The 24937-nt window shown below is 34.7% G+C and overlaps 1 protein-coding gene across 1 annotated transcript; it reads right to left on the reverse strand.

Annotated features, from left to right (window-relative positions):
* Window positions 1-2441: 2441 nt before the first annotated feature.
* On the reverse strand, window positions 2442-24735 carry LOC125655084 (cell death abnormality protein 1-like). The gene is made up of 10 exons (XM_048885249.2): window positions 24399-24735; window positions 22454-22509; window positions 20439-20570; window positions 16098-16128; window positions 15561-15616; window positions 15302-15430; window positions 11086-11214; window positions 6797-6920; window positions 5413-5450; window positions 2442-5305 (listed from the first exon to the last, which is right to left on the reverse strand). The coding sequence occupies exons 1-10, from the start codon at window positions 24497-24499 to the stop codon at window positions 5058-5060; spliced, it is 1044 nt and encodes a 347-aa protein (XP_048741206.2). The 5' UTR covers window positions 24500-24735; the 3' UTR covers window positions 2442-5057.
* Window positions 24736-24937: the final 202 nt, after the last annotated feature.

A 24937-nucleotide genomic window follows, 5' to 3' on the forward strand; every position in this document is an offset into this window, starting at 1 on the left:
GAGGTGCCTTCATCCACCTTAAGAACCTGAGCCAGCTGAGGAGATATCTGGACAGGGAATCGCTGGAATGTGTTGTCCATGCCTTCATAACAACAACAACACTAGACTACTGTAACTCTCTTTATTACGGCTTACCATCAAAGGAGATCCAGCTGCTCCAATCCATCCAAAACGCTGCAGCCAGAATCATCTCAGGCACCCGCAAATATGACAGCATTACACCAGTACTACGCTCCCTCCAATTGCTGCCAGTTCAGCAAAGTCATCTTCAAGACATTGGTGTTAGTGTACAAAACAGTCAACATCATGGTACCATCCTATCTGCAGTAACTTATTACACCCTATGATCCCTCCAGAACTCTGCGGTCCAGTGATCAGAGCCTACTACAAGTGCCATTTACCACCTCATCTGTGATTCAAACTCGAGCTTTTAGTGTGGCTGGCCCTAAACTGTGGAATGCTCTACTGTAAGATATCAGAACTGTTGCTAGTCTCTGTATCTTTAAATCTAAACTAAAGACTCATCTGTTTACAATTCATCACAACTAGCCTGTGCAGATGAAATCTAAGTCAAGATTACTATGTTGTGCAATCATAACGGTCTCCTTATCTTCACCTACTAATCATTTGTTCTTACACAACTTATTTTACTTATTTTATTGTTATTTAAATAGCATTTGGAGCAATGTGGATTTTACGCTTTACAAAATAAATTTATTATTATTATCATTATATTATGTAACATTAACACTATAATGACTGCTTTGGACCAGTCCTAGATTCAAAACCCTGGGGTTGCGAATTACTTCCTAAATATGCTTTAGTTTTTATACCGTATCAGCAATCTTAATGAAGTCTTTCAAATGATAAAGACAATAATGACTATAATAATTTTGGTAGTACCTCATTCTGGGGATTAGGAAATTTACAAGTTTGGTAGGTACTTTCCTGCTCTGTTGGTAGAGCACCTGACTAGATATTTTAGGGGTTTTGAATCTTGAAGGGCGATTATGACGCTTTATTTACCATGAAGAATGTATTAACAGTTCTGACACCATGTGTCATGTTGTGTATGGTCCACTTACTTGATATAGAGATGTTTCTACTCCTACATTCTTTTTAATGAACATGTAAAGACGCGTATCAAGGGAGCATTCATTGTAATAGAGCGATAAAATAAGATTGGGAGCAGTTGTTAATGTCAATACACAGTATATGGAATAATGTCACAGGAGAGTTGGGTGAAATATTCCAAAGGGTGTTGTTAATAGGTATAAATTACCTCTTTCCTGAGTGTAAAAAAGAAAAGCATGACAAAACCTTGGGTAGTCTCTTCTCTAGGGATAAATGGATAAGAGATGAAACCATATTGCTACTGCGGTGTCCAGTGCGCTTGACGTTTGGACCCCTAATTCGATAGGGAACATCTTCGTCTCATGGATAGCCCAGATGTATAATATGGTGACTATAGGTGGAAAGGAAAACGCTTTATAGCCCGGAAACCATATTGCTACTTCGATGTCCAGTGTGCTTGACCTTTGGAGCCCAAATTCGACAGGGAACATCTTTGTCCATGGGTAGTCCGTACGTATGATATTGTGACTCTAGGTGGAAAGGATAATGCTTTAGAGCCCGGAAACCATTTCGTCTATAGACGGACGGAATAACAGTCCGATTTCAGTATACCAGTTGCGGGGGTATAATAATGATTCAACCTGTTTATTAAATAGATTTATTATTACATATTTATTGTCGTGTCTAACATAGCTGCGCCCCGACAGTCCAATGTCCGTTATCCAAAATCGACCTTCACCTTTGCCCGTTATCCATGTAAACAGATTCCTTGTCTGATATCCATAAATAACGCAGAGTTCTGCTAATCAATCCATCGCCCGTTTTCCTCTGATAACGTACTGTCCAATAAATCAATACATTGCCCGCTAAATTCGAAGGAATATTATTGTTATTTCTACTTCATTTATTCAATCAACGTGTTTGCAGGTGTTTCCTATCTATAGATGCTACTTTGATTTATAACCACTAGTACTCTACTTGTATTTGGAATAAGTAGAATATAGTATGATGTACTTTATAAATATCAACATTGAAGTGCTTAATTTCAAACGTGCCATTGAGCAGGATTTCAAGTGTTGAACTTTAAATTGTTCCCTGTCAAGAGAGAATAATTTGTTCCCGTTTCCTTCTTTTCTGAAAATCATGACGTCAAAAACGCTTAAACATACTTTAATATCACATGTTCATGAAAGTATATATTGAATTTAACGGACACAACATGTAGTGCATACATAATTTGTTGATGGTGTTTATGCTATACTGTAGATTTCTGGAAAATAAACTAATCACAGGTATCTACAATTTCCAAATACAACTTCTTCTCTGATGGCGACATACGACACAAGACAAAAGAAAACATAGTCATATCGATGAAAATTAATATACCTTAATTAAGATACATGACTTTTATTTAAAGAAATGATAAACAATCATAAAAATTTGTTATGATAAATTTCCCAAATTCGAACACATCGCTTCCTGGTTTCAAATGATATCTACTATGTACTTGTATATTCTGAGGAAATGTGATGACAAAGTGGAGCTAAATATAGACACACCATCATACATGCGTTTTTCACATCAATTTTGTTTAGCAAACAAATTTTCGACACCGGCTGGCACATACACGTATTATGAAATAAATAGATAATTAACTGAAATGTGCCATTTCACATCATTTAGTTTCTATTTCAAGGTTCCGTATAAGTCGAAACTGCTTTTCCTAGCTTAGTTTCAAGCCTCCGTGACTTGTCAGTATCATATGCTACATGTAATGCTATACATGGAATTCATGAACATCTTATTGTCAAGATGGACGTTAAACAATAGACAATCAATCATGAACATCTGTTTAATTTCCTGGACTGCGATGCCATACCTTCTAATTCAAAAGAATTAGATCACAACATTGCTAAAAAAGATTCCAGAATGTGGAGAATAATTTTCTATTTGCTGGAAAGGACACGCAATGATTCAAATGTTTCCTTTAAAGATTCGCATCCGAGTTTTTTTGTACAGTCAATTATTTCTTTAAAAATACATTTTTAATTTCTACAAGGAAGGGTGCCTATGAAAGAATAAACAACACAGCTATTGATTGGTTGTATATTGTTTGATGTCCCTCTCGACAATCTTAAAAAATAATTACTCCTATGTAGACGTTGGCGTTGAAGGGCTGGAAAATTTCGGCCTATGCTCGGCGCTTACGGCCTTTGAGCAGGGAGGGATCTTTATCGTGCTACACCTGCTGTGACACGGGACATCGGTATTTGCGGTCTTATCCGACTGCCCCATTTAGTCGCCTTTTACGACAAGCAAGGGGTAATGAGGACCTATTCTAACCCGGATCCCCACGGGCATAATACAAATATTAAAAACAAGTTAATACCAGTTAGTAGTATATTGAATATAATGACCTTTTTGCACTATAGATATGATATATCATGTAGCATCTGCATATGTATGGAATCTCTCTCTCTCTCTCTCTCTCTCTCTCTCTCTCTCTCTCTCTCTCTCTCTCTCTCTCTCTATATATATATATATATATATCACTAAAAACCAACAACACTCAACATCCAGATAAGAAGTCAAATGAATAAAGATATATAAAGCACTAATAATATAAACGTGGTTTAGTTTTAGTGTTACTTTGCATTTTCAATAGGTTTTCATTTCTATGTAAATATTCTATCGTATTGAAGAAGAGATAGGTTGTCCCGAAAGTTTGACATTTTGATATTGTTCGTGTGGTTGTTCATAATATTATTGATCAGGTAAATGGAGTAATCTGCTGCAAAAATCAGTATGTAAAGAACCGCCTAATATGTCAGATAGCATTCCACCTAATGGCATACTGTATTCGTAAGTTAGATCGATATAACGACCATAGAATTTGCGAAATGCTGTCTTTAAACGAGACTGTTAAAACACCAGTAACATCAACTTATTTTTAGTACCATGTCTAGATATAAAAACTGACTATACGCAGAACATGCTCGTGCATATCGAATCAGTTGCGAGATAAACATCATATGCAAATGACAATGGTATATTGCTACATAAATATAAGTTGACGATGGAGAAGCTGAAGTCATCCCGTTTGTCATAAAGTTAAATAGTTAGTTTGCCGTTCAAGGGGTATGGACACGAGTAGAAAATTTTGTTAATTTTTTCCTCCACCGAAGCTCTCCCTTTGAACCGTGCTGATAGTTGAGTCATGTGGCAAGTAGACATAAACAAAGATTATGCCTAGTTTTGAAAATGAAAAGTTTAGATGTCTCAAATATATTTTTGCGTCATGTTTTGAAATCTAGAAATTGTTGCTATGTTTTATACGAATCAAACTATCATATTAATCAAATAACTGCATAATTTGTCTACCAAACTCGTGTACATGCCCCTCAACATGTATGTTAAATGAAATGTTCAGGTATGTAATGCTACAAATGTAGCAGATGTGGAAGTGTCTTTTATTTCGAGTTCACTGGGATATATCGAATCGACATCTGAGTGAAAATGAGTATTGTTGATAGAAAAACTCAATCGATATATCAAAATGTCTAGTTGAAGACCATCAATTTTATAGTATAATCATTAGACCATGTGGTAATCTTGCTTTACTTTGCGGTCCTGATAAAATTATGCATACATTATCATCAAATGCATGCAAGTTGTACATGACCGCATTCTAATGTCAGTCAGTATTTCTATCACTGAGTAGCCGAGAAGATAACTCTTTGAGGAATAAATGCCTAGAATTGACATTTTCCACTTTTCCATCGTCTTCAAGAACTATCACATCATCAGTATCAGCAGATTGTAAATGGACATCGGTTTCGTCATCAGGTTTAGAAGATCCTGGTTCTTCACTCCATTGTCTTATCGCTTCAGATGGTTTAAAATAAGAGTATTTGCCATTACGATCTGTATCTCTACTACGTAGAGATGAAAACCTTTTGCGGTTTGGAAAAGATTGAAGCGCATCAGTTGTTGAGGATATATTTGCATGCAAAACCTTTAGTATATGTGGAGGAGGCGTCGGAGTAACACCGGATCAGCTGGTTTCGTTTGACGGGTTCTTCATACCCAGTTACACGGAGGGTAAGCGTATTATACACCCCCTCATCGGTTTCGTCATCGCCATGTTCCGATAAAGAGTCACCAGTTTTGTCAAATGGATGGTTGCTAACAGAAGATGTCGTCTGCTTATCGCATGTACCACGTGCTCCACCTTGGTATAGAGGAATATCATTAAGAAACAGAGTACTGAAATTAAATCAATATTCCACTCTATTCTTTTCAATAACACGGTAAAATATGGAATATTGAAAGTAATACCAGCGACATTCTGTGCCACGGGCTTCATCCTTCTATAACTAGAAAATATAATGGGACGCATTAAATTCATATAACTTTGCAATAGTTATTTGGAAACAAATGTTCGATTTGCCGGCCAATGATACATAAGCGAAAGAATTATAATCATTAGTGTAATTCAATATCTAAAATATATCTATTTTAAGTTTCAGGAAAATTTATATTCATTTTATACTTCAAACAACATTTCGAGACCAAGTACGTTATCCTGGAACATACACGAAAACAAGAACGTTGTTTCTATTCTGCTACGGCTCAGAAATATACAGCCGATCGTTGTCGTATATAGCTACGAATTAGATCAATGAAAGGTGAAGATAACGAACAGTGATCAATCTCATAACTCCTATAAGCAATACAAAATAGATAGTTGGACAAACGCGGACCCTGGAATCACCAGGTAGTCAGGTAGTAGTCAGGTGCCTAGGAGGAGTAAGCATCCCCTGTCGACCGGTCATACCCGCCGTGAACCCTATATTTTGATCAGATAAACGGAGTTATCCGTTGTTGAAATCAGTGTGCCAAGAACGGCCTAACAATCGGTATGAAACACGTCAGACAACATTTGACCCAATGAGAGGTTGTATTGGCGAACATGTGACGTCATGACAGTTTCTGAAACGGCATACATTGTTTTTTGCCGATGAAAAAGGTGAGATGTTGGGGATATCATAAATTAATTTTCATTTTTTCTTCAAGTTTATAAGTTGAAGTTAACGGATTATATAAATTGCTTCGAATACAGTTCAAGAAAAACTTGTCAGTGCGTCGCCATGTTTACACGTGTATCGCTCTCGGAATGCAGACGATTGGTTTATACTAAATGACAAATGTTCTACACTCATTTATGCATTCGTTTTACAACATATACCGATTGTTTTTTAAGATTATTTAATTCGATTATCAGTCATCGACTTTATTGTTGCATTAGCAAAACTCGACGTGCAAGCGAGATATGTGTATTAATTTTCTCAAAATCAGTTAATACGTATGGAGGTATATCGTAAAATAATGACCGCGTTATTCCTTTGATCTTTGCAATGGCTATGGTAGAATTCATATTGATATACAATACGAAATGATTATAATATCCAAGCTTTCAAATTGTGAGAGGGGTTAGACGGACCACTCATGTACCCCCTATATAAATACCAAGGAAGCGTAATAATATACATGTACTTTGTATTTCAACAAAGAATGGATACAATGATTTTCAACCCAATTTATCAAAGTTTGTTTCTAACAATACAAAAAAAAAAACCCTTAAAAAAGACGAATACCCCCCCCCCCCCCCCAGAAAATACGTCCAGAAACAAGGACGGGCGTATAACAAATATTGACTTACTTTCGTCTAATGTATTGACCAACCCAGTAGATACAGAAGAAGAGGACAAACGCCGTAATAACTGGAGCAAGCGTGGCAACCACAGTATGATCCCCATTCTGCGGGTGATGTGGACGTGGGTCTGCTGATAAGAGAATAACAAGGAATTGATAGATAAGTAATTTTTCATATGAAAGGTGAAGATAACGAACAGCGATCAATCTCATATCTAAGATATTTTGTCGTGGTGTAAAAGTTTGTTTGTCATACAATGTATGATAAAAGCCCAGTCTAGAATATTCGAAGGGATGGGTAACGATATTTCTAATCTGGATATGTTGTCTAAAAAGATTTACTTATTGGGATTTTACGCCGTTTTGGCAACATTTTAGCCATTTTACGACGGTTATGTGAATGAAATATGATTGATTTTGAAGAATATCGTGTTTCCCTGCGGTCCTACTAAACAGAGTACGCTAGTGTGATAGAGAGCACTGGAAACATTAATAATTCAATGCAATTAAACCGTTTTTGTAGGTGTTGTTAGTTTAGGTGAACGTGATAAATATAGTGTTTGTTTTCATTATTCTAGGAAATATTTTAATTCATCGTTTCAGTTTACCGTTTGATTCCGATTAAATTTAACTACATGTACATATTTATATAAAAATACTAGCGCATTATATCCAAATTTCCAAGGCTATGCTTATATTTAAAAACACCAATTAAACAAAGCATCAATGAATAAATAACGAACAAAAAGGGGGTTCTCAGTGACCCCCCCCCCCAGTAAAACAATCTTCTGCGCGCTGAGGAGGTTGTGATCCTTGACAAGTGGCACCCTGTAACGTTCCATCTGGCAGACATAAAAGTTAAAGATATTTAAACCAATTATTCCCTTACACATTATACCTTTACTAGGTCATAAAACCAACAATAGAAATTTTACAGAATATTAAATTTGAACAAAGCTAAACCAAGTCGACAAAAATGGGATAAACAATTTGAAATATCAAATGAAGAATGGAGAAGAATTCATAAGAATGTTTTTATGAACACAAAAGATATTAAATTACAATGGTTAAAATATCAAATGAATCATAGAATTTTATCTTCAAATACCTTTTTGAAAATGATTTAGAAATCAGACAACGATCTATGAACTTTTTGTTTAGAAGGAAGATAATCATTGGAAGACTTGTGTATGATTGTGAAGAGGTCTTTTTTTTTTTTTTTTAAAAATGTGCAAACTTATTTTAATGAAACCTTTTCAATCAATATTACAACTGATCAGAAAATATTTAGCCTTGGATGTTCAGAAATTAGGATGGTAAACTTTGTAAATCACCATTTGAAACATATATTTAATCAAATGTGAAGGAAATTGTCTGTCATTAAATAGATTTAAAGCCATCTGGACTAATGTATACAAAGTAGAAAAAACAAACTGCAAGGAAAAACAATTGTACAGATCAGTTTGAAAAGAAATGGAAATTATTTGAAACATTAAACTCAAGTATAACGTAAATTATGCTTCCTTTTTAGTATTATATGTATTTGTTATTAATTTGTTTTCTTCTTAAAAAGTGAGGTAAATATATATTCAATCAATAGTTTGTTTAAATGCTGTATCTTTTAATAACAGCCTTGGTATTACAACATGCATCTGATTATTACCTGATATAGTATGATATTTATAACTCAGCCAGAGTACATTGTCCATTTTTTCTACTATCTTTAATTTAACCTTTGTTTAGAATGAATATCTATCCGTGAGAATGTGTGAATGAAAGAGTGGGAATTCTTAAAACCCTGTAACCCTGGTCAGGTAGGGTTGTAGGGGTTATGTAAACACCTGATTATATACCTGAATAAATGTTGTTCCAATCTAAAAATATATGTAAACAAGTAAAAAATATTATATTTAAGCAATTGTTTTATAAAACTATTAAGATTTTTCTGTAAAAAATTGCATTCTTGTAAAAATTGTATAATAATATGATTGTGAATATTTTTATAAAGTTCTTTTATTGATTGACATGATTGAAAAGTCTATTTCGTATGGGCGAAAAATCACTAAATTTTTTGTAGTATTGTTAACTGTGCTTCAGAGAAAGGGCTCTTTAACTTCAACTATATATCAGGAACAGCATCTCTAGTCATGTTGACTAGTAACACATCACATGTTGTTGGGAACAGGAATAGACCATCGAGAGATGCACTTCAAACTCGGACTTTTGCAGCCAAATCCCCAAATTTATTAAATTCATTTTTTAAAAGAATACACCAGTATGTGAATACCTCCTCAGCCCAGTAAGACATTTACATTTCCTCATTATTTAATAGATCACTCCCAATGATTCAACTTTAACTGTTAGTAACATTTTTCTATTACTTGAACCACTAGTATATACCACACACACGATAAATGATATTACAAAAAAATATATTGATGAGCTCAGATATTAATTCAAGACTTTTCTGATGCTTAAAGCGAAAGGCAACCCTAACCACATTGCTAAGAGAGCGGCCATTGATGTTTAATTTATGACGTCACACCGTCTCTTCCGGTTTATGTCATCAGTAGCACTGTAAACATGACAACTCACGAACAGTTAAGTTTAGATCCGTATAGATTTGATCCCGTTATTTCGCAAGAAAAAAAATGAGAAATGAAGACGTTCAGACGGTAAAAGTTTCTTCAGACATATGTCTCGAACCTCAACTTGTCATTACGCAAATTTAGGATGGAACCAAAGTTTACGTAGTCTTTCCTTTTCGAATGACTTAGTTGGGTCGGGAATTTCGAAAAAAAAATCTTTTTTCACATCTTCCCTTCGCATTTAGTGTAATTAACTGCTTGACAGGAAGGCATCAACGTATTTATTCTTTGATGATCTTAGAATCTCATCAAAACCGGAACAGACGGTGTGACGTCAAAATTATTGATTTTTGTCGTCTTGAATACAAAAGAGTTGCACATCATGGCAGCCTCTATAGATAGCGGGAATTAAAATTTTTAACGTTTTCAAATTAGTACTGAAACTTATCTATGCCGTTTGTCAACAGAATAGTATGACAAATCTTTATCATGTAAAACTTATACGGTACCAATTTTGATGCACCAGATGCGCATTTCGACAAATAATGTCTCTTCATATAATTAATCCTATCATTTATCATGTAACAATCTTTTGGGTTGCCTTTCCCTTAACAAAATTTCTTTTTTTTTTATCTGGCTGTAAACAGGCGTTAATTATACACATTCTCTATCACATTATTGGAAGGAGGAACCACTGAAATTACTCTCTCCGGCGTTTGCCTCCTGATATCTTTAGACAAGAAGTGTCCCTCCCCCTCCCCCGCAATTTCTTGCTAAATATAAACATAACAAACTTAACCAAGTCATATATAATCTTAATAATACCAATTTCTCCATATTACTTAAATAATGATACCAATAACAAGAAGAAAAAAAACGCAGTGAAGTAATAGGCCATAACATAACAACAACATCCCCCCCCCCCTCAATTTTAACCACATCACAAAATTATCTCATTGTGTGTCTAACAATAACAATAATAGACCTATTTGTTTGAATTGAAAGAGAAGAAGTAAGTTATATTAAAAGTATACAAGAATTGCGTAATTATCGAATAATCATTCATGAAGTTGAAGATGAAGGTATACTTGCAGTTACCTGGTTACTTTATACAACTTGTTCTCCATTGACACTTGAACCACTGCGTTAACTTGTTAAACATGGACACAAGAAAGGGTTTTGGAACACAGCGTTCTCTGATTGACGGATAAGAGTTGGTTTTTCGGACGTATAGTTGGCCCAATTCTATAACCTAGCATACTCGTAATGCTGAATCGGATTTGTTTGTCACCGGAAACGCCTCACCGGAAGTGACGAGTTACGAGACTTACAGCCCCTATACTGTCAGTATGCAGATGTATATTGGGTTGATCATCTGTATACTGACAGTAATAAACATAATAAGTAATAATACTAGTCCCGTGGGGATCCGGGTTAGAATAGGTCCTCAGTACCCCTTGCTTGCCATAGAAGGCGACTTAATGGGGCGCTCTTTCGGATGGCGGTCCTGTGTCACAGCAGGTGTGGCACGGTAAAGTTCCCTCCCTGCTCAAAGGCCATAAGCGCCGAGCTTAGGCCGAAATTTTACAGCCCTTTACAGCCAGTGGTGACGTCTTCATATGAGTGAAATATTCTCGAGAGGGACGTTAAACAATATTCAATACTACCATCAAAATCATTTGCTTTATTATGCTAAAGAAAAGAATACCTTTACATCCGTGTTTTGGGTCACATGTTTCATTTGGTTGACATTCACATTTTTTTACGCATAGCTTCCCATAATATCCACTCGAACAAATCTGTGAACAATTGCTATCATACGTTCCGATGGGACATTCTGAAAAATTGGTAAAATATTGATGAAATATACAACACGTGACGTAATGCACCTTAATGCTAATGCATTTTAGAAAACTTCAGAAAAGAAAAAATGGAAGGTCATATCATAATATCTAAAGCTAGATGGATATAGGAAGGGGAAAAACCCTCAAGGTATTTCTGCAATCTAGAAAAACGCAATTATTTGAATAAAACTATTAAAAAATTAGAAGTGGAAGGAAATGGTATGGTCTATGAACAGGCGGATATACTTAATGAAATTAAATGTTTTTACCAAACTCTATATACAAATAAAGATTCAGAACTTTTAGATTTAGATCTTAACAAAATTATTCAAAATTGTGTTCCAAAGTTGGACAAAAATATTTCAGAGTCTTTGGAAAGAACAATATCTGAAAAAGAAGTGTCTGAAGTATTAAAAAATATGAAAAACAATAAATCTCCAGGTAGTGATGGATATAGTGTAGAATTTTTCAAATTTTTTTGGACAGATCTGAAAGTACTCATATTAAAATTTGTTAACAGTATTTTCTCCAAAAAAGAGCTTCTCATCTCTCAGCAATTGGGGATTATTTCATGTTTGCCTAAAGGTGATAAATCTAGACAATATTTAAAAAACTGGCGACCTATTATATTGTTAAATGTCTTATATAAACTTATTTCAGGTTGTCTTAGTAACAGAATCAAGTCTACTTTAGATCATCTTATTTCAGACACCCAGTCTGGATTTATAAAGGGAAGATACATTGGAGAAAATACCAGATTTATCTATGATCTTATGCATTATACAGAAAGTAAAAATATACCAGGACTATTGGTTTTAATTGATTTTGAAAAAGCTTTTGACTCTATTTCATGGTCATTTATATATAAAATATTAAGATATTTCGGTTTTGGTGAATACATTATTGAATGGGTGAAGATTCTTAATACAAACTTTAGGGCTGCAGTGTTACAGAGTGGGTTTTTATCTACTCAATTCAATATTGAGAGGGGCTGTAGACAAGGCGACCCTGTTACACCTTATTTGTTCCTCCTTTGTGTAGAAATTCTTGCAATTTTAATTAAACAAAATAAGGATATAAAAGGTATTGTGATATGTGATAAGGAACACAAAATAAGTCAATATGCAGATGATACATCACTTGCTCTTGATGGGACACCTAAGTCACTTTTTACAGCATTAGATACCTTAGATTTTTTCTCTAAACTTTCTGGTTTAAAGGTAAACAACTCAAAAACTAAAATTGTTTGGATCGGATCTAAAAAGTTTTCAAATCAGGTCTTTCATCACACTAGATGGAAACTTGACTGGGGTTCAACAACTTTCAATTTATTAGGTATTAACTTTTCAGTAGACTTACAACAAATTACAGATTTAAACTACAACGTACAGATTCCTAAAATAAAGAGCATGCTACAACATTGGAAAAGGCGAGTTCTAACACCAATTGGTCGGGTTACAGTGGTTAAAACATTAATTATTCCGAAAATAAACCATTTATTTCTATCACTACCAACACCGAAAAAGGAGATAATTAATTCATTGAGTAAAGATATTTTTGAAATTATTTGGAATGGAAAATGTGACAAAGTAAAACGTTCTGTTGTAACTCAAGACCACCATCATGGAGGTCTAAAAATGGTGGACATCAACAATTTTATCATGTCTTTAAAATGTTCATGGTTGAAAAGGTTATTGATGGGAAATTAATCCTGGGTAGATATTTTTGAAGCAATTAATGGTCATGATTTTGTTCACAAATTACTTGATTTTGGAGATGCATTTATCTCTGAATGTGTTATTCCAGAAAATAATGTTTTTTGGCAAGATGTTTTTAATTCTATGCTCCATGTAATAAAATCCTTTGACAAAAATTTCTACAAGGAATCCTATCCCAGCATTCCTGTGTGGTATAATTCAAATATTAGAGTGGGTATGAAAACACTGTTTATCAAAAGCTGGTATAAAAAAGGTGTAAAACTCATAGACGATTTCCTAGATGACAAAGGGAATCTTTTATCACATAACCTTTTTCAACATAAATTTGATATCCAAGTTTGTATATTACAATATAACAGTGTATTGAGTGCAATATCAACTCATATGAAATTGTTTGAAAACAAAGGTTTATTCAATAGATCTTTTACACCTTATATTCCAATATATTATAAACCTTTGATTTTGCAAACTAAATGTACTAAATCTGTTTACAAACAGTTAAATGTAAACCATGATATACCTACTTCTGTTTCAAAGTGGAATTTAGACCTGGTAGCTTATGGAATAGAAATATGTGTTAAGGATGCTTTTACTGTATGTTTTAAGACTACCAAGGACTCTACTATCCAATGGTTACAATATAGATTACTTCATAGAATTCTGCCTGTCAATTATTATCTTAAAAAAATCAATGTTGTGTCTTTTGATTGTTGTACCTTTTGTAATGATGAAGTTGAGACAATTCAACACGTTTTCATTGGCTGTGAAAAAGTATCTATTTTATGGAGCAATCTGAGCATCCACATTTATAAAACAACTTCCAAAAGAATAGGTTTTAATGTACTTAATATTTTATTAGGTGAACTCCCATTGTCAAAAGGCAACAGAATTGTAAACTTCCTTATCCTGTATACAAAACAATATATTTTTTCTTATCTATAGAACAAATACAAGGTTGAAAAATGTATTGCGTATCAGAATTTAGAAATACAGTAAAATATCTGTATCTCGAATATGGTTTATCTCGAATACCCCGCTTGAGTCGAAGTCGACCGCCAGTCCCAGCCGTTTTCCCTATATAACTGATTTAAAAAACTTCTGATATTTCAAACACGGTAATCTCGAATACGCCGCTTATGTCGAAGTATTTTCAAGGTCCCATACCCCAAATTCACCTGCTTTATCTCGAAGTGCAGTCAATTTTCCGCTCTGCTTACCATACCTGGCGTTGTTAAGTCACACATTCACACCTGCGGCTACATCAATTATAATTAATGACCACTAATCCACGCTCGCTTTTTCCGAGTAGACCCAGGTCGCCAAGAAATGGTTCAACAACTTTAATGATTAGTGAAGCCTTCCAACATTACGGCTAAAGTCCACCGCCAATTATGAACTAACACACCCGATTCCAGGGATGGTGTTTTGAATGACACACGCTATATCATTAACATGTGGGTTAGATAAACGCACAAAATCGTCGAAGTGCGCTTGAAGGTAATGCTCTTATTAACGATAATGCATTTTTAAAATAATACACGTTTCCTCATTAAAACTAGTACAGAGAAAACACGAAAATTTATTTAATAAACATTTAAAAGTTGTTTTTTTTAAATCCGTCTTTTTTGTTTCTTACGTGATAGATTCTTTCATTACAACGCAATAACTACATGCTAGTCGAGCCTGGGCATCAGTAAACTGAAAGTAAGGATACAGACACGATCATCTTAATTTTGAAACACATTGTGAATTCAATTGGATGTTAATATATTTAAAAACGAAATGTTTGTCTTTGAAATTCCACAATATTAATTCATCAACTTGCATTAAACTATAAGAAACCGCAACAGGGTTGTTGCTTATATTGCAAATCCCATAATATGCATAAAATATCCGCCTTCAAAAAATATCCAAGATCGATTTTGGATATCTCGAATCCCCGGATATCTCGAAATTTTTTCGAGGTCCCTCGGACTTCGAGATAGAGATATTTTACTGTACAAAAATTTGAAAATACCTGGCATGTATGGAAAACACGTTTTGACAACTTAAAAAAATCATAATTTTGCTATTTCAAGCAATGTTTTTTTCCCCTACTTTTGAAGCCACATGTACTTTTATCTATTTACTCAAGCTCTGTATTGTTATCATTTTTCTCTTACAATTATATTAAAAATGCAAGCACTTACCAACAAATGTATGAGTGTGAGTATGAAAGTGTGTGAAAGTGGTTAGAAAAAAATGGCAAATGTTCTTCTGTCTTATGTCAATGTTTGTGAAATAAAAAATAATAAATAAAAAAAAAAAATATTCAATACTACCATCAAAATTATTTGCTTTATTATGCTAAAGAAAAGAATACCTTTACATCCGTGTTTTGGATCACATGTTTCATTTGGTTGACATTCACATTTTTTTACGCATAGCTTCCCATAATATCCACGCGAACAAATCTGAGAACAATTACTATCATACGTTCCAATGGGACATTCTGAAAAATTGGTAAAATATTGATGAAATATACAACACGTGACGTAATGCACCTTAATGCTAATGCATGATGAAATTTACATTAAACTGTAAATTTTTACAGTTACCATTTTCGACACGAAATAACTCACCTGTACAGGTGGTATTCACGTAGAAGTAATTAATGCAACAGGTATATTCAATATTTCTACAAGACATGGTATCTAATAATTAATAAAAATAGAAATCTTCTTTGGGATATGTACGTGTAAGTATACAATGACAAAAATTTCAGGAAAGTTGCGAGACTTTGAACAACATGTTTGTATACAATTCAATGCATACGGAATATTGTTTATTTTACATCCGCCACGAGCCCTATCTATTGATCAAGTAAACTGAGTAATTTATAGTCAAATTTATTATACTTGTAAATAATACATGAACAAATGATATTTCTCAAAATTTGAAGTAAGTAATACTTATGAAGAATATTTTCCCTTTAAATTCCATTGATCGTCGATTTTACTTCTGTATGTTATCTAACGTTCAAAATTTGCAAAACCTACATATACATGTACGTTATCATCTCCCGCTAAAAGGATGACACAAAATAACTACATGTATACGATTTGAAGCTGTAAACAGACACGATCCACGAAAGGTAATGTAAGAAGTACAATAAATACCCAGTCCCGTTTCTGCAATATCCGGGTTTAACTGAAAAGAGATAAATATATCAATACATACCATATAGCCAATAAATTGAGCTATAATTCTTCAGTGATAAAATGGTTCCTAAATTTATTGTCGAATTATCAAAATTAGCAAAAATTTTCCCACTATACAAAAACCTTGAAAACAATCAAACAAACCGAGAGCGTACAGCTTCAGAAAATTTTCTCTGATGACGTAATCATGTTAGGTTGCCAGTCAGTTCGAATCACGTTGATTATTATATTCATGTATATAATTCAAATACTCCCGTATTCGGTCTTTATGTCAAAAACAGATAATGAAAGGAAGATATGTTTTAGCAATATATATGACCCCGTGCGGCAAAATTGAAAATGATTAAATTCAGAATGTCTGTAGCCTAATGATAGTAAAAATATGGATTGTTAACTAGTCAGGGACAACCACAATACTGAGTTTGATATCTCAAGATGATGAACAGACATTTCCAAAGAAGTCATTTGAGGGAATTTTAAACTTTACAGCCGTTTGAGTGTAAAAAACACTGCCAAGCGGACCTATCAAGTCAACATTATGGAGGAATGCATAGCAAGTGTCCGAACCTGGATGACTGTGAACAAACTTAAACTAAATGATGGAAAAACTGAGATTATGGTGGTTGCTAGTGCCCACAACCAGTGCCTTGTGAAGGATGTCCGTCTGAAGATTGGTGAGGCAATCTTGACACCTAGGTCTACTGTTAAAAACCTCGGTGCGACCTTGGACGCCACCTTATCAATGGAAATACAAGTCAACTCCGTGGTAAGGAATATCTACTTCAACATCAGGAGAATATCCAAGGTGACACACCATCTCACTCAGGAAGCGTGTGCGAAGGTTATCAATGCAACAGTCATATCCCACCTTGACTATCACAATGTTCTCCTTCTTGACATGGCCGATCGCCCCATGCACCGACTACAAGTGGCTCAGAACAACGCCGCACGTTGTCTCACAAGAACATGCTACAGACAACATATTTCGCCGGTACTTCAATAACTACACTGGCTGCCGGTAAATCAACGTGTTGTGTGCTGACAACCATACATAAACCGTTACACTCTTTCTCAGCACCAGCATACATTAGAGAGCTATGTTCTGTTTACCAGTCACATAGGACCTTGAGATCATCATCCGACCAATGAAAACTGGTAGTGAAGAAGTCATCAAACAAATACGGTACAAGAGCCATAAAAACACTAGGTGCACAATTATGGAATAAACTGCCACTGGAACTTCGAGAGCTTGAAGCACATGGAGCATTCCGCAAGAACCTAAAACCACTCTTGTTCAAGCGTGAATATGTCCTGTGAATGTAAAATTTATTGTAATATCAAGGATTCCATGTTCAAACTCTTGTAAACTGAATTTTGATCCAGCATACGATTACCTGTGTGCCAATTGTATCTTGTCAACTCAAAGTTAATAACTTCGTCATTTTACTACCATGTTTTATTTAAATTTTTTCTATTGTTTTATCTTTATAGCTCTTGCAGGTCTTTTATTAGTATATTATCAATGATTATTAGCACAAACATTGTACAACGCATATAAACAATAGGTAATTTTGCGCTTTAGAAAGGAATAAAAAATAGTAATAATAATAATTTGTTACTTGAAAACCGAGGGGGGGGGGGGTCTTTACTCTTTAGAGGGTATCACTGTACCAAGTTTAATGTTTGTCATCCAAAACTTCACAAAATATTTCGCATACAATATTTTCTGATATCCAAAGTTGTTTGACTCTTGGTCTCAAAATCAATTAGGGTAATTAACTCCTTAGGATGTACCAGGTTTAATGTATATCATGGGATAGGTTCTCCAGGTTGATTGTTTTGAATTTAACGCCGTTTTGGCAATATTTCAATTATGTTACGGCGGTTAACTAAATATAATACAATCGGTTTTAAGTGTCCTTTATGGCTTCCAGTCCAGATATTTCATCGGCAATATCTTCTTATGTCCCTTGACATTGAGACTTCAAAAACAATAGGGGTCATCTATTCTTGAGCAAACAATATCTTAGTATGTCCAGTTTTACTCTCGACCTTTTATCGTTTGACCTCAATAGGAAACATTTACTTCTGAGGGGAAACCGGCATACCAATTTTGTTGTCTGTCAAACAAAGAGTTTATTGACATATTGAGTGGACAAAACTTGGACGACCGATCGACTTATCAACAGTTGCAAACCAATATGTTCCCTTTTTCAAAGGTGTCATAATAAAATGAGAAAAGAAAATAAGTAATAAAATGTGCAATTCCTCTAGACATAAATAAATTCTTGAATGTTGAAAAGTAATCATTGTATATAAGAAAGCCTAGTCTTGTCCCCCGTACCCGCCTTTCATATGACGTCACGTAGACGTGTAAGAAATTCACTTTTGATTAAAACAACATCTCTGAGGAAAATTAAGATACCTATATAGGACAATAACCTATTATAGAAAAAAATAATATACTTTTAGGGTTTTAACAAGATCCTTTGAAATTATCAAAATCATGTATGAATTCTAATTTTCTGCTATATCCTATGGAAACACAAAAATCCAACTTTTCAGTTTGCAGGATCCAGGAATAGCATGAAAGCTTTGCTTAAATAACAGCTCGGAAAATCGACGTCGACATCTTTACAATGTTTCGGTATTTCTTTATATTTTTACCGTATGTGCTGTATTGCATTAATATGTGTACTCATTTAATTCATTTATTTTGATCGTGATCTTTTTAAGTTTTCTAATAAGTTTTTCTATGAACAATGTCTGCGCGGTCAAACTGTTTAAATCTAATATGTGTATTCATTTAATTCAAATATTATTATTAAGTCTTGTGAGAAGTTTTTCTATGAATATAGAGTTTGTATCAAAATTGGGAAATAATCACTCTTATTTTTTATTACTATGAGATGAGTGTTCGTCTTTAAAGGAATATAAGCTGTAACTAACGGCATATTTTCAACAACTGTCAAATTATGCATCAATTAACTCCTATCGGTATAACTGATATAATCCCCAAAATCTGAAGAAAAATTCAGCAAACGAAACAAGGGAATATTGTTTGAGAACATACCTACAATGAGCATTTTGTATAAACCGCCATTGTGTCGTATACACGGACATAGGAACGATGATTGCCGAACATAATCGGGTTGCTGAGACCGACATCATATACAAAGATGGAAACTAACGTGAATAACTACACGTTTCGTTTGTTTAAAATATTACATCGTTTCATGAATGACAAGAAGTACTATAAGTGTAAGAAAGTAATAATTACACAAGTGTGCAACTCAAATGAAATGTTGATAGTGAATTTTCTATAAAATTGGCATGTGTGAAATTGTTTACAAATCTGACACGTGCTCAGTGCCTCTCGTTTGCTTTTTTCCGAACTGGTGACCTCCGAGGTCAATGTACATCGGATATTACGAGCAGGAATTACTGACAGGATTACAATGATTCATGAATCGACATTTTCTGCTGATTTTAAGGGTTTATTGTTTCAGATTCACTGTGATTCTATTAAGTTATATATATTTAATCACAAACATGTTAAATATTTGTTCTTTTATATTTCAATTTATTTACCGTCAGCTGCAGTTTGTATTGCTTTAACTTGTTGAAAATTTATCATTTATTACGGAGTAGGAATTGTTAGATTAAAAAGAAATGTTTTAAAGCTATTTTCAATGTAAGACATAAATCAGTATTGCTGAGATGAAACGGAATCAGCTGCTTTAAACGACTCACACATTACAGTGTCCAGAGTGAGTTGCATGTAATTGCAGGTTATTTCTTATAGAGCGTGGTAATACTGAATTGTGCCTAATGCGAGTTCTACAAGATGTAATTAGCAATCTGAATGGGGAGCGAATCTGTTTTATGCATGACCACCTTTTTAGGACTATGTTCTATGGCATGGCACGCAGTGCGTTTGTCTGCTAGTTTCTAGAGGTATTGATATACCTAGCAGTCCGTCTTGTCTCTGAATCATTTCCATTTTGCGTATGTCCTCAATACAGTAAGATCACACACTGAGCTGGCATACTCTAAGGACGGTCGTACTAAAGATTAGACTGGCATACTCTAAGGACGGTCTTAGATTAGTAAGTCTGATTTACTGAGGCGGAGTTAATATTTAAGTTTCTTCTTAAGAATACTAATATATCGTTTACTTTTTAGTGAAATCAATCTATATGTGTGCACCATTTAACATTTGATTGAATGGTAGCTCTCAAGTATTTTACAGTTATTTTATCATAATTAGTACAAAACATTTAGACAATAAAAATGTACCTGAACATTTTCCACTTTTTGAATCGCATGTTTCATGTGGTTTGCAATTACATGCTTTCAAACAATTCTTTCCATATGAATTTTCCGGACAATTCAGTGAACAGTTCAAACCATGTGTTCCATTTGGGCACTCTGAAAATTAGTGGAAGGAAAGTGAAGATAACAAACAGTGATCAATATCAGAATTCCTTCAAAGAATAGAAAGTTACGAATGGGGCAAACAGTGCCAAACACGGATCCCTGGGCAGACCAGAGGTAAGATGAGGTGCCTAACAGGGGTAAGCATTCCCTATTGACCAGCCACTCTCGTCATGAGCTCTATATTTTGATCAGATAAATGACTCATCCGTAGTCTAAAAGCGGTATGTAAAGAACGGCTTAACAATATGTCTCTTCAAATTTCATGAATCACGTCAGACAGCATTGGACCAAATGACAGGTTGTCATTGTAAATTAGATCATTATAACGACCAAACAATTTGGAAATGCTAACTTTAATCGAGACTATTGCAACTCCTATAGCATCAATGTATTTGTCAGTAACACACCTAGATTTTAAAAAAGTGATCATACGCAGAACATGCGCGTACATATCGACTCAGTTGAGCGACAAACACCACGTGATAATGGAATATTGCTACATAAATTTGGGAAGTTAACGATATACAAGCAGAAGTCATCGTGTTTGTCATAAAGTTGAGTTGTTAGTTTGCCTTAAAGTTTGTCATCAAGTTGAGTTATTAGTTTACCTCTGTCTATGTTCAATAAAGTTTCCAAGTATGAAGCAGGTGTAGACGAATTTCAAGTTCACTAGAATCGGCAAATGAGTGAAAATTAGTATTAGTAATTGATAAAATGTCGTCATTATATATCTCAACTGATTCGATATTCAAGACCTTGTTCTGCGTATAGTCAGTTTTTAAATCGAAGTAAGCTACTGACAAACAAGTTGATGGTACAGGGGTTTCAACAGTCTCGATTGAAGGCAGCATTTCGCAAATTCCATGGTCGTTATAACGATCTAGTTCGTCAATACAACCTTGCATTGGGTCAAACGCTGTCTGACGTGTATCATACCGATTGTTAAACCGTTCTTGGCACACTGATTTTGACTCCGGATAACTCCGTTTACCTGATCAAGATATAGGGCTCACGGCGGGTGTGATCGGTCAACAAGAGATGCTTGCTTCTCCTAGGCACCTGATCCCACCTCTGGTGTGTCCAGGGGTCCGTGTTTGCCCAACTATCTATTTTGAATAGCTTATAGGAGTTATGAGATTGATCAGTGTTCGTTATCTTCACCTGGCATCTAAATGTTGAGTTGAAGGCCACACTAAGATATTTTTCTCATGTAGAAGCTTTTGAATAAATTCTGCCTCATAAGAATATAAAAACAGGTCAGCTGATAGAGGAGCATGATTCGTGGACAAGGGAATTGCTACTGACTGATGGAAGACCCGATCCCTAGACTACATAGATATTGTCAATGTGGAAATCCAGAGTCTTTTTAATATCAACTTCAGAGTACTTGTACATGTGCGTAGAATAAGAGTGGTCTTTAACGATGTAATGTTTTTGGATGAAAATATGAATATCCCCGTGTTTGTATTGAAGCAGCAACTGTCTACGATGTCAAAAACCCTAGTCTTTAATTCACTGTGAAGAATGGTCGTTTACAGTGTTGAAAAGGTAATACGTTTTGATGTTAACGTTTACTGGATCCAACATCATATCTCTGTTTGTATGGGCTTTGGTGAAGTTTTAGAATCCAGTATAGTTACGATAACTTATATCCGTTCTTCCCATTAACGTTTAAAACTGAAGCGTGACTTTGAAGACTTTCATCTTTTGGAAGGGAACTTGGAGTATGGAATTAAAACCAAGTTCGTTTAAGACAGAGTTGTAATAATAAGCCTGACAACGACAATGTTGTTACAAGAAACGAAATAACATGAAACATAGTGGTAATTAATATAATGAATTGCAAGGAAATTTATAAAAGAGTTTGATCTTACCAACACAGGTGTTTTTCGCTTGGTAGTAATTATTGCAACATTTGAATTCTCCGTCTCTGCAAAATACACTTAATCGTATGAATTGGTAATCAGTTCAGAGAAAATCAGACATATTAGTAATGCGTGGGTACGATTAGGATTGTTTTCTTATTTGTTTCACGTCCCATTCGAGTAGAGAGGTCACTCATGTCACACATTTTGAACTTTGAGGGAGCTATTCTTTATCATGCCAACACCTATTCTGACTTCCGTTTTCAGGTCATATCCGAAATAACCGCGACGTCCTTTTCTTCTAATACGGGGTGCTTAGCGAGAAGAAACGGTCATTATCTAGGTTCACCGTCTTATGTGTGACACGTTGCTGGAATGGAACTTCCAGTTGGGAAGCGAACGCCCTAACCTCACCACGTTACCGCGACCGGTTTGCGTTGGTACGATAAAGAATACTGTTACAGAACTGAGGGTGGTGTATTTGCGGCACTTCACTCATAGCTGGTGTATGAGTGAAAAAGTCTTGAATGGACATAAAACAAATGAACTTGTAAAACATCATTCTGTGCATATCTATTTTGTAACAGTCATTTCTTTTATTTCTTCGTAATAGCAAAGTGTATGGGGGTTATATTTCAAATAAGAAACTCAATGCTAGGTGCAATGCTAAACTTACACATTTTGAAACAAAAAAATATGTAGAATAGCTTGAAAAATGGATGAATTGCAGATAATATGTCTATGGTATGAACATTGTCGTGGTTATCAAAGCTTTGTAGGGAATTATGTAAGGGGGTGAAATTGTTTTTTTAAAAAAGGAGCAAAACCACAAAAAGTGTACGTAAGGGGGGATCCAGATTCTTTAATAATGGTGTGAACAATGTGTTAACCTTATTTTTGTAACTATATAACGAAATCTAATTTACGTACTCTCAGGAGTGGGTTGAAGAAATAATCCCTGAAAAGAAATCAATGAACTGGAAACTGACATAAACCAAACTGATATTCAATGTCAGCAAAAATTATGTGCCTTCAACAGATGAAAACATTACAGTCATTAACACTACATTTTGGTCCCATCCTAGAGATATTCCCATGCTAGTCTCGCCCTATACAGAACCCATGTTCCAGGGTTATGAAAAACACAATATTCATAGAGAGTGTCTTCTGCATTCAGTTTTCCTAGTAATAAATGGATATCAGGCAACATTGCATTGTATGCATGTGGCTTAACGTTTGAATATTTTGCAAGCAGAGATACAAATTTTGTCGAACAGTTTTACCAGATTATACATATTGTCTTACATTTATGTAGGGTGAGTATTAAAATATTGAATTTCCGTAAAACCGCTGCGGTGGCCTAGAGGTTAGAGCGTTCGCCCCCCGCATGTGGGAGGCCGGGCTTCGAATCCCGACCGCAAAAGACCTAAGTCGTTAAAACAGGTAGTGACAGTTCCGTCGCTAAACGCTTGGCATCAGGTGTAAATGTTATGGGTCCTCGGAGATGACCTTAAAAACGGATGTCACGTGTCGCAGTAGGTGTGGCACGCCAAAGAACCCTCACTGCTCAAAGGCCGTATGCACCGAGCAAAGGCCTAAATTTGAAGTCCTTCACCAGTCTTGGTGACGTCTCTATATGAGTGAAAAATTCTCGAGAGAGACGTTAAGCAAGATACAATCAATCAATCATTAAAATTCCGTAATAAAATACTTCTGCTGTTTTATTATAAATAAGGTGTGAAATAACAGCCTTTCAACAAGCTGAAGTTTTATCAAATGCAAATTTTTTGTCAGATTGAATTGTGAAAACATATTTCATGCACTTTGATTCTAGGAAGTGGTTGATAACCTCTATTTTAAAATCTTCAAATTTTGAATATCTAATTTACATACCAATGGAAAAAAATGCATATTCAGGCATTCATGGGACTCCTACATGTATGCAAAAACTTACGTTCCGCAGTTTTCTCCATTTGTCTTATTCAGACTTTCTGTACACAGGAGCAACACACAAATCACAAAATATAAGAAATACATGTAACTAGATTTCCACATTATAAGTCAGAAGGTTGGGCACCAGTCTACAAATTATGTGTTATTATCTCGTATATCAATGAGGACGCAAATGCAAAACAAGGAAATACATTACATTGATATCCTTCATGTGTGTAGTTGATTGCTTTTTCTCTTCCTGAAAGTTTCATCACGTGATAACATAGAATACTACATAACCTCATGTCACTATATAGACTGCAAATATTCGAAACATGATGTTCATTTTCAATGCACTGTACCCCGTTTAGTAGACAAAGATTACATAGTTTCAAGTCAGAATTTCACAAATCCTGTGGTCGTTTATATAATGATCGAGTTTACAAAAAGTCAATACATCATGACAAATCGAATGTAAGTTTATTATGCAGGAGTTTTGCGTTTTATTTTATCATAAAAATGTATGAAATTGTTATTCAGCTTTTTTCGATGAAACACACA

The sequence above is a fragment of the Ostrea edulis genome, chromosome 9 (assembly GCF_947568905.1).
Source record: "Ostrea edulis chromosome 9, xbOstEdul1.1, whole genome shotgun sequence".
Lineage (NCBI taxonomy): Eukaryota > Metazoa > Mollusca > Bivalvia > Ostreida > Ostreidae > Ostrea > Ostrea edulis.

What these genes read in the sequence shown, in the direction of transcription:
- LOC125655084 (XM_048885249.2), bottom strand. Translation starts at nt 24,499, where the DNA reads ATGTGGAAATCTAGTTACATGTATTTCTTATATTTTGTGATTTGTGTG. An exon ending in CGTGAATACCACCTGTACAG is followed by an intron (nt 15,431 to 15,560) that starts GTGAGTTATTTC and finishes CCAATTTTTCAG; the next exon opens with AATGTCCCATTGGAACGTAT. An exon ending in TCCAAAACACGGATGTAAAG is followed by an intron (nt 11,215 to 15,301) that starts GTATTCTTTTCT and finishes CCAATTTTTCAG; the next exon opens with AATGTCCCATCGGAACGTAT.